At 46.2% G+C, this 15,278-nt stretch overlaps 1 protein-coding gene across 4 annotated transcripts in view; it reads left to right on the top strand.

Annotated features, from left to right (window-relative positions):
- LOC144679671 (uncharacterized) overlaps window positions 1–15,278 on the top strand; it is a 665,324-nt gene that overhangs the window by 189,369 nt on the left and 460,677 nt on the right. For all 4 annotated transcript variants that reach the window (XM_078540272.1, XM_078540271.1, XM_078540274.1 and 1 more), the window contains one exon: window positions 12,594–12,761. In XM_078540272.1, the coding sequence (XP_078396398.1) occupies window positions 12,594–12,761 (168 nt within the window). The remainder of the gene's footprint in view (window positions 1–12,593; window positions 12,762–15,278) is intronic.

Below are 15,278 nucleotides of genomic sequence, written 5' to 3'. Positions count from 1 at the left end.
TGCCATGGGTATAATACATGCGGCTGAAGCGTGAAGCCCTTAAGATGCTGTTAATTGGCCATGTAAGGAGCTCCCTGTATCCAGCTTAATTGAGATGGAAGCAGGTAGGTGGTGGGCATGGCACCAGCTGGATTTTAAGTGCCCCCACCCCCACCTTCAAACCCGCCGGCTGGGGAACGTGTAATCCAGCCCCATGTATCTGCTCTTGCCCATTCCCTTAGTACCTTTCGTTATCTGTTATGACCTCAGCAGATGTTAATTGCTGAGCAAACCAAAACCCAGAGGGAAACTTGACTTACGGGCCATTCCTTTTTTTTGTGTTCTAGAAACAAGAAGAGAATATACTGATCCCAGCAGCAAGAGGTCCAGCAGCACTTTTGGGATTTTAAAATTTAAAGTAAAAGGTTTATTAACAAGAAAAAAACATAAGCACACAAGATTACAGTTACACAGTTAAAATTAGCCTTACAAAACATCTCCCAAAAAGACTCCCTACTTGGTCAGACTCACAAGTAAACACCTTCCAGGTAACACTCCCTTATAGATGTTTAACTATAAAAATCTAGTAGTATTACCCAAGGAAAACTGCTGTAGCTTTAATAAAGGCATACCACATGACCTCTTAAACTCTCTTCCACTCTGCTGTGGAAATCCAAGACTTCAGAACAAGAATGCTTTTTGCAGCCCAATACTTTCCTGGCTTGACTAGATGGCTAATTCAAACTGCATCTTCTCCCAGCCTAGAACTGTTTCCAGGAGATCTTCCTTACACAGCCAACAACCAACCTCTCCACAGTAACCCTAAAATATCTTTTTTCCCCTTTCTTCTTGGGTTCCATTATTCTCGCACCTCTTTGAAACTCAAATCCTTCCTGGATTGGTGCCTGCCATTAATTAACAGGCCACTTAAGGTCCTTAACAATGCAATTGTCTGAGATTTTTCATTGCCCGTGCGATTTTCTGCTCATTGCATTCGCAAAATGGGCAGGCAGCCAGCTGACATTTCTTCCAATCTTATCCAAGGGCGGGATAGAAAAGGTCAGCAGCATTGCCAGTGTGAGTAGTGAACAGTTTTAGAGATAGTTTGCAGCTGGTTGCTTATTTGTAGTTAGCAGCTTCATCTCTGTACGGGGCTTTATTCTTAGCATTTCCAGGCTCTTGGAGGATTCAGACAGCATGGACCCTTCCTGATATCAGACAGCCTTCCTTTATCTTAGTAATGGGGATTGTGATCTCAACTGGGGGCACCTTCTCTGAGGAGGAAGAGAGGGGCAGAAGGGAGAGGAGACCACATGTCCCCATGCAGCTTCCAGGGGAGGGATCTGTGGGAGGCGAGGTGCATGGCCAGCAGGTAGTCCAAAGCGGAAGGGGCCGCAGAAGACACCATTATCCCGCTGCCAGGGTTTACAGACGGTGATACAGCTACCTCAATGTGTCTGAGGCGCAATGCTGAAGGAGGCTCAAGGGAGACCGGCACCTTCATTTGCCAGATGATTTGGGCTGAGATCAGCACCGACTGTGTGGGTGGACACCCTATGCCAGTGGCTCTGAAGGTCACAGTAGCCCTCAACGTCTATGCCTCTGGCTCTTTCCAGGGCTCAGCTGGGGATCTGTGTCGATTCTCCCAATCAGCTGTTCACAGTTGCGTCAAGCTGGTGACAGAAGCTCTGTTCAGGTGGGTACTGGCCTTTATTCTTTATTGTAAGGATGAGGCCAGCCAAGCTGAGTGAGCCAGAGGCTTTGCAGTGATTGCTGGGTTCCCCCGCGTCCAGGGTACCGTCGACTGCACACATGTGGCCATCAAGGCGCCAGCAGATCAGCCGGGTGCCTTTGTCAACAGGAAGGGATTTCACTCCTCGAACGTGCAGATAGTGTGCGACCACAGGATGCAGATTCTGCAAGTGTGTGCAAGGTACCCTGGCAGCTTCCGTGACGCATACATCCTGAGACACTCCCACGTGCCAAAGCTCTTCAGTGCCCCAGTCTGACTGGGTGGATGGCTGTTCGGTGACCATGTGGCTCATGACGCCTCTCTGCCACCCAAGAACAGAGGCAGAGAAGCGTTACAATATGAGTCATGGCTCCAAAAGGGCGGTGGTAGAGAGGGCCATAGGTCTTCTCAAGATGCGCTTCCAATGCTTGTACCATTCAGGGAGAGCACTACAATACCCCCAAGAGCGGATGTCACTGATCGTAGTTGCATGCTGTGCTCTCCATGATCTGGCACTGGCAAGGGGGGGCGGGATCCACCGCAGAAAGGGGATCTTGACGCAGCTGCACAGGCCACAGATGATGAATCCAGTGGTGAGTCCAAGATGAGCATGGTGAGGAGAATGCTGAGGGCATGGAGCCAGACCTCGGTAACCTCCAGGGAGGCAGGAACACCAGGGATACCTTGATCCAATGTCCCTTCAGCTAGGGTACTAAAGATCAGCTTCAGATGCATGCCAGGGCTGCCTCCTCCATCCTGGATGTCTGAAAGGACCCTTTCATTTGAACTCAAAGGACACTCAGTGCCTGTGCAATAAAGTTTAGAACCACGTATGTCCAGCATTACGTACTGGCGTACCCTGCACCAATGAAATAAAAAGGTGAAGCATACTCAGGCCATGATGACAAAACCAGATTTATGTCATTTTGACAAGTACACACTATTTACATCAACCTCCCTGGGCTTAAGTCCCAGACCAGTATACATGAACTAAACATAAATGAACATAAAATCACCTGTGCCCTGTCCCTCTTGTGCTCATGGTGCCTTTAACTTAACGCTTGTGAGTACAACGTCTAGGTGCTCTCCCCTCGCTGGCACTGGCATTGGAGACAGCCTGCTGACACTGTTGTCTTGTTGGCCTTGATGACCTTGGCGGGCGTCCTCTGGCCAATGGAGCCTGTGCTGGCCCCACCTCGGAGTGAGTAGCCAGTGCCACGGCTGGCATTTCCCCAGTTGTCGCAGCCTCATCAGATCACTGGCGGAGGGGCGGAGGAGTTGCTGCCGTCATCCCGAGCACCCTGAGAGGAGCCGGCAGAGATGACAGGCAGCTAGTGTGCCAACGTAAGGTCGCTGTGAACCTCCCTGCGCACTATTGATGGATGGGCACCTAGTTGGGATACTGGGTGCCTCATCTATCTCCCACACTGACACTGACCACCTGAGGTCAGTGCCTGTGTGAGGGCTTGCAGGTCTGAGTGCAACCCCAGGAACCCCCCATTCTGTCCCTGGAGTTGCCGCTCCATGAGAGTCGCCACACTCTCAATGGAGGGGGCAGTGCACTCGCCCATCACAGTCAACGCAGTGCTCACACTCTGCATGGACTTCCCCTATCACGGAGACCATGGCATGCACACCCTCATGGATTTCCACCAGATGCTCCCGCACACCTCGCTGGACACCCAGCATCTGCCACCTAATGGACTACTCCACAGGCTCATCATCAGCCTTGGACTGAGCATCGTCCTGGTCCCCAGTACTCCTCTGATTGCTGGCCCCTTGGCCACTCTCTCCCTCCACCTGTACCTCAAGCAAGTGTGAAGTGCCCTCACCAATGTGCACCGAGGCACTAGCCATCGGACTAATGCCCACTGAGGTGCTGGTGCCTGCTTCAGAGAGTGGGTGTGATGCAGGTGACAGTGACGGCTGGTGGTCCTCTGGCGTCAGGGGTGCCCCTTCAGGGTCTGCGGATGGGACACTTGCTGGCGAACCTAAAAGGGAGAACAATGACATGTCATTAGTTAAAGCCATCACACTGTCTCTGCGCATGCCAGGCACCCTGGTGAGACAATGAAGATCTGCATCACGGTGCCATTGTCTTCCAACGATCAATTGGGACGCCAGGCTCGAGGCTCACATTAATGAGGAGACTACACTAGAATGGTTGCAAAATCCAAGAATCTCACCTCTGTGCATTGCGCTCTTACATTCCTCTGGCACCCCCACCTCTCTATGCCCAGTTGCACGAGGAGCGTGCCGGCTCTCCAGCTCAAGAGCGTCCTGCTGTAACTGGGAGATCAACAGCAGGTTGGGCGGGCCTCCGCTGGTATGTGACCTCTCTGCTTGGTTATGGCTTGTCTTCTCCTGAAAGGACAGAGGAGCATTGATTAGCCCACTCTGTATCTGCAGTGCCATCGCAGCCTGGCCAACCCCAGCTGAGGAACACCTCACAGGGCAAATCCAAGTCATGGCACTTGAGCCACCATGGACTCAGTCCAAGCAGCCAGTGTTCTCACCCCCTTTGCCAGCTCCAGCATGATTGATAGCTGGCACTCAGACTCTAGCACCGCTGAGGTGGGGGACAGCTGCACCTTAACACTTCTGCACACTTACCCATGCCAACACGGTACTCACCCCTTCTGAGCGCAGCAGGTAACTAAAGTGCTTCCGGCACTGCGCACATGTGCACCCCACCACATCATGGTAGAGGCAACAGTGGGGGAACATTTTGCTGATAGTGATCATAACTCCGTTAGATTCAAGGTTGTTATGGAAAAGGACAAGGATGGGCCAGAAATCAGAGTTCTAAACTGGGGGAAAGCCGATTTTAAGAAGATTTGGCCATAGTGGACTGGGAGCAGCTACTTTTAGGTAAATCTGTGTCAGAGCAGTAGGACTCATTCAAGAAGGAAATAAAGAGAGTACAGGGCCAACATATTCCAGTAAAGATGAATGGTGGGACCAACAAATCCAGGGAACCCTGGATGTCGAGGGATATACAGGATTGGATAAAGAGAAAAAGGGAGGCTTATAGCAGATACCAAGGGCTCAAAACAGCAGAAGCCCTAGAGGAGTATAGAATGTGTAGGGGGGAACTTGAAAAGGAAATCAGGAGAGCAAAAAGGAGACATGAAAAATCATTGGCAGGTAAAATAAAAGAAAATCCAAAGTTATTTTACAAGTACATTAAGTGTAGGAGAATAACTAGGGAAAGAGCAGGGCCCATTAAGGACCATAGTGGTAATTTGTGTGTGCAGCCGGAAGACGTAGGTAGGGTTCTAAATGAATGCATTGTGCCGGTGTTCACAAGTGAGAGGGACGACATGGGTATAGAAATCAGGCAGAAGGACTGATATAATTAAAGACATTAGCATAGAAAGGGAGGAGATTCTAAGTGGTCTGGCAGGCTTAAACGTAGATAAATGTCCAAGCCCGGATGAAATGTATCCCAGGCTGTTGAGTGAGGCAAGGAAGGAGATAGCAGGGGCGCTGGCAATAATTTTCAATACCTCTCTGGCCACAGGTGAGGTGCCAGAGGACTGGAGGACAGCCAATGTGTTACCGTTATTCAAGAAGGGCGGAAGGGATAAACCAGGGAACTACAGGCCAGTCAATCTCAGTGGTGGAGAAACTATTGGAAGCAATTCTGAGGGACAGAATTAATCTACACTTGGAGAGGCAGGGATTAATAAAGGACAGTCAGCATGGCTTTTGTTAAGGGGAGGTCATGTCTGACCAATTTGATTGAATTTTTCAAAGACGTGACCAGGTGTGTAGATGAGGGCAATGCATTTGACATAGTCTACTTGGACTTCCAGCAAGGCTTTTGATAAGGTCCCGCATGGGAGACTGATAATGAAGGTAAGAGCCCATGGGATCCAAGGCAATTTGGCAAATTGGATCCAGAATTGGCTGAGTGGCAGGAAGCAGAGGGTGATGGTTGAGGGGTGTTTTTCTGAGTGGATGCCTGTGTCCAGTGGGGCTCCACAGGGATCAGTGTTGGGTCCCTTGCTGTTTGTGGTATATGTAGACGATTTGGACTTGAATGTAGGAGGGTTGATCAATAAGTTCGTGGATGACATGAAAATTAGTGGGGTGGTAAATAGTGAGGAGGATAGACTTTGATTACAGGAGGATATAGATGGGCTGGTCAGATGGGCTGATCAGTGGTAAATGGAATTTAATCCAGATAAGTGTGAGGTGATGCACTTGGGCAAGACAAACAAGGCACAGGAATACACGATGAATGGTAGGACCCTGGGAAATACCGAGGATCAGAGGGACCTTGGTGTGCATGTCCACCGGTCCATTAAGGTAGCGGGACAGGTAGATAAGGTGGTTATGAAGGCATATGGGATATTTGTCTTTATTAGTTGAGGCATAGAATATAAGAGCAGGGAGGTTATGCTGGAACTGTATAAAACCCTGGTTAGTCCACAGCTAGAGTATTGCGTGCAGTTCTGGATTCCGCATTATAGGAATGATGTGATTGCACTAGAGAGAGTGCAGAGGAGATTTACCAGGATGTTGCCTGGGCTGGAGAGTTTTAGTTATGAGGAGAGATTGGAGGGGTTATTTTACCTGGAGCAGAGGAGATTGAGGGGGCACATGATTGAGATGTATACATTTATGAGGGGCATAGATAGGGTAGACAGGAAGGAACTTTTCCCCTTGGTGGAGGGATTAATGCCCAGAGGGCATAGATTGAAGGTAAGCGGCAAGAGGTTTAGAGGGAATGTGAGGAAGAATTTTTTCACCCAGAGGGTGGTGGGAATCTGGAACTCAGTGCCAGAAAGGGTGGTAGAGGCAGAAACCCTCATAACATTTAAGAAGTATTTGGATGTGCACTTGTGATGCCATGGCATACAAGGCTATGGGCTTCGTGCTGGAAAATGAGATAGTTAGGTACTTGTTTGACCGGCGCAGACTTGATGTGCTGAAGGGCCTTTTTCTGTGCTGTAGACCTCTATGACTATGAGATTTCCAAATGTCTACCACTCGTGTGTAGAAGTGTTTCATAAATTCATTGCTGAAATGTAATCAATCCCCTAACTTAACCCTTCAAGTCCTCTATCATTCTGATAAATCTGTGCTGCACTCTCTCCAAACCCAGTGTATCCTTCATGTGATATGGTTCCCAGAACTGATGACAGTACTCAAGTTATCACCTAACCAGAGTTTTGTGTAGCTGGAGCATGGCTTCTATCCTCTTCTATTCTCATCTTCTTGATATAGAGATCAACATTCCATTATCCTTTTCAATTATTTTCTGCATCTGACCATGACATTTTAATAATCAATGTACCTGAACCCCCAAATCTCTTAGAACCTCTACTGCTTCTAGCTTTGGCCCATATACTAAGTACCGTGTTCTATTCTTCTTACATCCCAGGTGGATGATTTAACATTTGCTGCCTTGAAATCCACTTGCCACACTTTAGTCCATTCCCCTAATTACCAATACCTCTGCAGTGTTCCGCTTCTTCTAAGCAGCTTACAGTGCCACCTATGTTTCTGTTACCTGGATATGTGGCTTTGTATCCCATCAACTGATGACGGCAGATTCTTTGTAGGCAAAATCATGGGAAGGCTTATGACATGATTGGTGGTGATTGAAAGGGCCAATTTTTGAACTGCAGGCTTTTGCGCAATTGGGGCACAGGAACTCCTGGTGTGTAGAGGCTCTGGCATAAGCAGATTTCATCTGTTGTCTGCACGTGGCTTCACATCTGTTTGTTTTGAACTTCTAGGTTGCTTTCCTGGTTGTTGTGCACCAGCTGTCCCTGTTGACAGCTTCCTGCCCGCACACCTGTTGGTTAAAGTCGGCCAGAGAGAGCTGTTTTTTCAGCTGGTCTTTGAAGCGCTTGCAAGATGCACTTCTGTCTTGCTTACCAGATCATAAAGCACTTTCCAGGGCAATTAGTATTGTAAGGGAATGCATTCAATGCTGAGTCAATCGGTTCTGTTGAGGACTTCATTATTTGTGATGTTCATAATGGATGAAAGACAGCATTACTGGAAATGTTCCAGCAATCGCATTTGTCCTCTATACAGCCCAGGCACAGCATCTGCTCTGTGGTATCTCAGTCTAGGTTCACGTATACCATTTATATCCATTTTTTAGTTTGTTGTAAGTTGATCTTCTTCTACACACTTTTGCACGAAGTAGTAAACATTGGACAAAAATTTTAAATATCTACTGCCTCAAGGTTATATGAACTAATGTAAGCAATTGAAATCCAAAAACAATACCTCCTTCCCATTCTGTACCGAATTGTCCCCTCACCAAATTTACAACTGTTGCACTCTATTCATGCCTCACTGTTCTTGTGACCAGCCTACTGACTTTTACTGTAAAGTATTGTTATGATCCCTAGCTGAAGCTACCACTGGACAAGCCTAATCCAAGGGTGGAACCCAGCTTGATAGATCCTAACTTTTATTTTTTTGTTTAGATATATGTCGAGGGGCTACTGAACAAAGTCACTGGAGTCAGCTAATGAACTTTTAACAAAAGCATAAAGCGTTTATTAAACAAGAAAAGATGAACTGTATTACAATACTCTTCCACCCACAACTATACATTTAGAGATATATTCAGATTTGTAAGGATAATACAAGTTACAAAAGTTTTCTTATACTCTAATGTCCACAGTAAGTACATAGTCCATGTACCATTAGGCAACCTGTGGTCAGACACACCACACTCTGAAACCAAGTGACAGATGCCACCCCACACAGATGCTATGGATCTCTCCTCAACACTCCCCAAGAAACTTGTTACACCTTGAGCCAACTGGTGTCACTGAACAATGACTTTCACCGAGGGTTTCCTATCTGCACTCTCCCAGAACTCGCTTTGGAGTCTTCTCCTAAAACTAACGCTTTCTCTTAGACGCCTTCCGCAAGGGTCTACCCCCAGGGCTTCGAACTCTCCTTCCGATGTTCTTTCTCCTGAGTCACCACATGCATTCAAGCTTTCTTCCACGCACTCTCTCTCATCGACTGAGCTGTCAACAGTACACCACTGCTTCACATGCCCATAGCAAAGTGTTACAGACATTCAGTTGTCTCTTTGGACCTTCTGGCCTCCTTCAAGCTATTCTTGCTTTAAGTATGCTTTCTGCAGCTTTAGCCTCTAAATCTGAAGCTTGGAGCCTTTCTTTCTGCTCCTTGCTCCTAACTTCACTTAACAGGACCTTTTCTAGGTTCCTGTCCTTTCTTTGACTAGAAAGTCTGCTTGGGACTTTCTTCTGTTCCAACCCCCTGGATTTTGGAGTCTTTTCTGTTTCCTTTGTTCCAGTCTCTCCTAGCAGCTGTCTTCAAAACCAACTGAACTCAAACAGCTTCCAAATCAAACTGCTGTTTCTAATTTCTTCTGTGTGCCTGTGGAAGGGACCTGCCTCTCTGGATCCCTGTTGCTAGGCAACAGCCCAGTTTCTCTCTCCTTGTTTGTTCAACTTAGCTGCAACAATCGTAAAACTCTCACTAGAAATGCAGGCATCTTTTAAAGTGAAACTAAAACTTAACTTGACCTGTTCTTAACACACAGATACAGAATTACAAATCAAACTTAAGCTTTAAAGCTAAAACTCATTGCTAACACCTACTAATATAAATTTAACTTAATTAAACTATATCTATTTCCTAACGGTATTTAAAGTATCTGAATAAATAAAACCCCAAATAAGGTACATGTGAGTACTAGAGTTTAAACAATGCAATATATTTTCCATATTCTGATTATTTAAGTGTTCATTGACGTGGGCCCAGACTTTGTGGGAGTAATGATGCCAAAGTGTCAAGCGTCACCGCTTTGAAACTAACAGCAGCTTCTGAAGTCTGCACATGAGCAATTAAACGTGGAAATCCAGAAGTTGCTGTTAATAACTCTTATGAGTTGGATTTTACATGCCCCCATGAACGCTGGGTGTGTTTTTGGTAGGGGGCACATAACGTAGGTCAGGTGGCTAGCTCACAATCTTCCTGCCCACCCCCGGCTGACCTCCATAATACACTAGGTGGGCCTGGAAATCTGCAGCCCATCGGCCTTATATAAATAAATAATTAAAGGTTAATTAGGCTTGTTAGCAAGTCTATTGACCTGAATAATATGCTGCTCACACCTAAATATGGCTGGCGTGGGCGGGAGTGGGGAGGTCATTTTTTTAGGGCCTAGATGTAAAAGGGTGGGAAGGGGGTCACCTCATTTCGGCGTTGCCCCATGCTCATCGGGAGCACCCTCCCCACCACAATGTTCCCCCCACCCCCTGCCAACCTCCACTACCTGCGCTCCAAAACCTGGCCACCCACCCCCTCTCCCACCTCTTTGGGCTCTTGGATCCCTCCCTGTCCTGAAACCCCAGGACTTACCTTTGGGTAGCCATGATCTTCTTCATCCTCCTTCCTGCAGACCCAGCAGCGCCCACTACTGAACTCTGGTGCTACTGGGACTGCTGGAACTGCCGGCCAATCAGATCCACTGAGGGGCAGAAGACCCTCACCCAACCAATTTTGCCTCCCACCTTCCACCCCCAGTGTGTTATGGGCTTGTTCCGGTCATTCTGGACTAGTTTTCCAAAAATCCAAGGTAATGCTCTGGGGTCCCGGGTTCGAATCCCACCACGGCAGATGGTGAAATTTGAATTCAATAAAAATCTGGAATTAAAAGTCTGATGATGACCACGAAACCATTGCTGATTGTTGTAAAAATCCATCCGGCTCACTAATGTCCTTTAGGGAAGGAAATCTGCCGTTCTTACCTGGCCTGGCCTACATTTGACTCCAGACCCACAGAAATGTGGTTGGCTCTTAAATGCCCTCTGAACAAGGGAAATTAGGGATGGGCAATAAATGCTGGCCTAGCCAGCGATGCCCACATCCCATGAACGAAGAAAAAAGTCAGCTTTTAACTGACTTTCCTTCTGGGATGGGGTTGGGGGGTTGGGGGGGTGGGGGGGGTGGGTGAACAGATCCCTGCACCCCTCGCCAACCCCCTGTAAAATGAAGCATTATGCTTCTCTGTGGAGAGCGCCATTGAAGCTGCCAAGGTTGTAATCAATTAGAACTCACTGAACTGATGACAGCTTGTCATTTTACACTATTAGTCTTGCTGTACAACCCTTAAAAATGTTAGACCCAGTTGAATGAGGCGTATCTGGGTTTTTAACCGTGCCCTGAGTTCAAAGTTACTGCTAACAGCCTCACTGTTCCTGAAAAAACTAATTTCCTATTTGTGGAGTGTTAAATTTCTCCATTATGATATTAAAAAACCCAACACATTTTTCAGCTGTTACCTCCAACCTGTGTGTATGTTGTTATGATCCCCATAGAGACTGATAACTTTTAAGAACACTTTTAGTATAGAACACAAGTTAAAAGCAGCATCGACTTAACACTATTTAAGTAGACAAAGTATGCTCTAATCTACAGAATAAATCTCACATTTCACTTTGAAATAACCTAGGTGAGGATTTCCCGGTAGTCGAGCGGGCGGGCCCGGGAGCGGTCAGGAAGCTGACCGCCACCTGCCATTGGGCTCCGACCGTGATTTCACACTGGCTGCCCAATTACTGGCCAGCCAGTGTGAAACGCGCGCTGCAGCACTGCCAGGGTGGGGGCGAGAGGTGCACGAGCGCTGAAGTTTGCGCATGCGCGTGGGTGCGCGCAGTAAAAGCTCCCTGAGGCACAGAGCTTCCTCAGGGAGCTGAATATTTTTAAAATTAAAAATTAAAATCTTGGGCAGTGTTAAAAACATGTCCCCTCATGTGACTCTGTCACATGAGCAGGGACATGTTATGAATGAAATTTAAAAGTTTTTATTTAATTTGTATTTTCTGTTGGAAACATCATCCCGCCCGTGGATGAGGTTTCCTAAAAAATCCAAAGTCTCATTTAAAGCCTCACAAACTTGGCCTTTTCAGTCCAAGCATGAACTCCCAACCACATTCTTGTATGGTGAATCATAGTGACTTGCTGCTCCTGTCTCCTCCCTCTGTGGAATTCTGTCTGACTGACCCTGACTGTGAAGCACAGTGATATTTTAAGAAAACGCCCTGTAATTTGATTCTCCAATGGCTTCCTATGGACTCTCCCCCTCCCAAAGCCCATCTCTATAGCACCATGAATCACAGGTCTTGTATCCAGATAGAAATACAAATTAATTATCCTTTTAACTCCTAACTGCGTTCTGTCTTGAAACTAAATAGATAGTAGAAATATAAACATTTTCAAAACCTGACATTCCCAACACCTCCCTGGAAATTTGGACACTAACACTTTATTCACCTTCAAATTAGATGCCTTGGTCATTTGTTATAGACATGAACACCTTGCACATTCTTTGAGTGAAACAACCTGTGCTCCCCTTTAATATTTAACATCTAAGCCACCCAGACTTGCTGTCAGCAGAAATCAGAACAGATAATATTGATCCCCTTCATTCCTCTATTTTACTGTAAATTAAAGACAGTCCCGAACACAACAATCTTATAAAACCTTGCATTTGTAACAATGTCCCAATCATTTATTTTGCTCTTTGTAACTTAAAAGTGAAGGATAATCAGTGCTTTTAGCTTCTGTTTGCTGTCTTGGCTCCTTTCCTTGCTTGATGGCCTTGCCTGATGTCTGGAGCTCCTTTTGACTTGGTGCCAGATTCAATCTGACATGAGAAAAGAGGAAATCTATGCCACAGAGGTAACTAGATCTTTGGGGGCAGTTTTCTTCAAGGTTAGCGGCGAGTGGCATCACTTTACTGCTGATCAGAAAATCCGAGCCATACAGTTCATGATTTGTTGTAAGTAACTGTACCAGTTCTCTCATCAAGTGTTGGCTTGTAAATTACTTTTATGATGATAGTTTGGTATCATTTTTATTTTTATAGGTGGCTCAGTGTGAAGAAACCATTAAACATTTGCGAATCGAATTATCTTCAACACATTCAGCACAAGAATTGAACAATAGGACCATTACACATAAAAAGCAGATTATTAGCGAGCTACAGGAAGAAAATGATTCACTGAAGCAGAAATTGAAAGAAACATTATGCAAGGTGTGGTAAGATTTAACAATTAAGTTTGTATTACATTAAGTATTGATCTATTGTGTTAGATGATATGTACTTGCCGTACACAGGCCTTACTTTCTATTATCAAAGATTTCCAGCACTCTTCCATACCAACTTTTCCCATTGTAATTTTTGAGTCCTTATTTCCTATCCAATTTTGCTTTTTCTGCCATAATTCTAGCTAATAAATGATGGCAGAATAGGACCAGATCTGAGAAAATTCCAGGCCTCTGTAATTAGAGGTTAAGTGGCACTGTATTATCTTTTCCCACACATCATCCAAAACACGTTCTGAACAAAATTCTCTGTATCATTTCCTTTCACAGTAAGTGGAATTTCTAATGTCTAAAATTAGGATTCAAACAACATTTTTATAAATTATGTATTTCACATTAATATTATTAAATGTAACCATTGAATTGTCTTTTTGTCTTTTAATATTGTCATTGAAGTCTTTATTTGAGCCCATAGTCTCCCAAAATTCTGAGAGTGAAGTTGATACATTTCCCCCAGAGCTGTAATTCTGTTGGCTGATTGTAGATTTTATAGCCTGGGCAAATGCAATGTTCCCAATTTGTCAGCATGCATCAGTACCGTTTAATCAGCTGACCTGCTGGAATATCTTTCGTTAGCTTCCATTAAATTCTGCTCAATTATCAAAGTCCTGGAGGTTACCATTGACCAGAAACTGAACTGGACCCCATATGAATACTGTGGCTACAAGAGCAGGTCAGAGGCTGAGAATTCTGCAGTGAGTAACTCACCTCCTGATTCCCCAAAAGCCTGTCCATCATCTATATGGCACAAGTCAAGAGTGTTATGGAATACTCTCCATTTGCCTGGATGAGTGCCGCACCAACAACACACAAGCTTGACGCCATTGAGGATAAAGCAGCCCACTGGATTGGCACCTCATCCACCACCTTAAACATTCACTCCTTCCACCACTGATGCACAGTAGCAGCAGTGTGTACCATCTACAAGATGGACTGCAGCAACTCACCAAGCCTCTTCCTCTTTTGATAGCACTTTCCAAACCGGCCACCTCTACCATCTAGAAGGACAAGGGCAGCAGATGCATGGGAATACCACCACCTGGAAGTTCCCCTCCAAGCCACACACCATCCTGACTTGGAACTATATCGTTGTTCCTACATTGTCGCTGGGTCAAGATCCTGGAACTCCCTTTCTAACAGCACTGTGGGTGTACCTACACCACATGAGGCGTCAACCTCATAAGCTATAACACAGGACTACTTGCATGCCAAACAGCATAAGCAGCAAGTGATAGACAGAACTAAGCAATCCCACAACCAACGGATCAGATCTAAGCTCTGCAGTCCTGCCACATCCAGTCATGAATGGTGGTGGACAATTAAACAACTCTCTGGAGGAGGTAGCTCCACAAATATTCCCATCCTCAATGATGGTGGAGCCCAAAACAGCAGTGCAAAAGAAGCATTCGCAACAATCTTCAGCCAGCAGTGCCGAATGGATGATCCATCTTGGCCTCCTCCAGAGGTCCCCAGCATCACAGATGCCAGTCTTCAGCCAATCTGATTCACTCTACGTGATATCAAGAAATGGCTGAAGGCACTGGATACTGAAAAGGCTATGGGCCCTGACAATATTCCGGCAATAGTACTGAAGACTTGTGCTCCAGAACGTGCCACGCCCCTAGCCAAGCTCTTCCAGTACAGCTACAACACTGACATCTACCTGGCTATGTGGAAAATTGCCCAGGACAAATCCAACCTGGCCAATTACCTCCCCATCAGTCTACTCTCAATCATCAATAAGGTAAAGGAAGGGGTCATCAACAGTGCTATCAAGCGGCACTTGCTTAGCAATAACCTGCTCACTGATGCCCAGTTTGAGTTTCGCCAGGGCCACTCAGCTCCTGACCTCGTTACAGCCTTGGTTCAAACAAGAATAAAAGAGCTGAACTCCTGAGGTGAGATGAGAGTGACTGCCCTTGACCAAGTGTGGCATCAAGGAGCCCTAGCAAAACTTGAGTCAATGGGAATCAGGGGGAAAACTCTCTGCTGGTTGGAGTCATACCTAGCACAAAGGAAGATGGTTGTGGTTGTTGGAGGTCAGTCATCTCAGCTCCAGGACATCACTGCTGGAGTTCCTCGGGGTAGTGTCCTAGGCCCAACCATCTTCAGCTGCTTCATCAATGACCTTCCATCATAAGGTCAGAAATGTGGATGTTCGCTGATGATTGCACAATGTTGAACACCATTCGCGACTCCTCAGATACTGAAGCAGTCCATGTCCAAATGCAGCAAGACCTGGACAATATTCAGGCTTGGGCTGACAAGTGGCAAGTACCATTTGCGCCACACAAGTGTCAGGCAATGACCATCTCCAACAAGAGAGAATCCAACCACCACTCCTTGATGTTCAATGGCATTACTACCACTGAATCTGCCACTATCAACATCCTGGGGTTACCATTGACCAGAAACTGAACTGGACTAGCCATTTAAATACTGTGAC

This window comes from Cetorhinus maximus, chromosome 4 (assembly GCF_964194155.1).
Source record: "Cetorhinus maximus chromosome 4, sCetMax3.hap1.1, whole genome shotgun sequence".
In the NCBI taxonomy this organism is placed as follows: Eukaryota; Metazoa; Chordata; class Chondrichthyes; order Lamniformes; family Cetorhinidae; genus Cetorhinus; species Cetorhinus maximus.
Note: the sequence above shows the minus strand (reverse complement) of the source record. Positions and strands in the feature narration are given on the sequence as shown.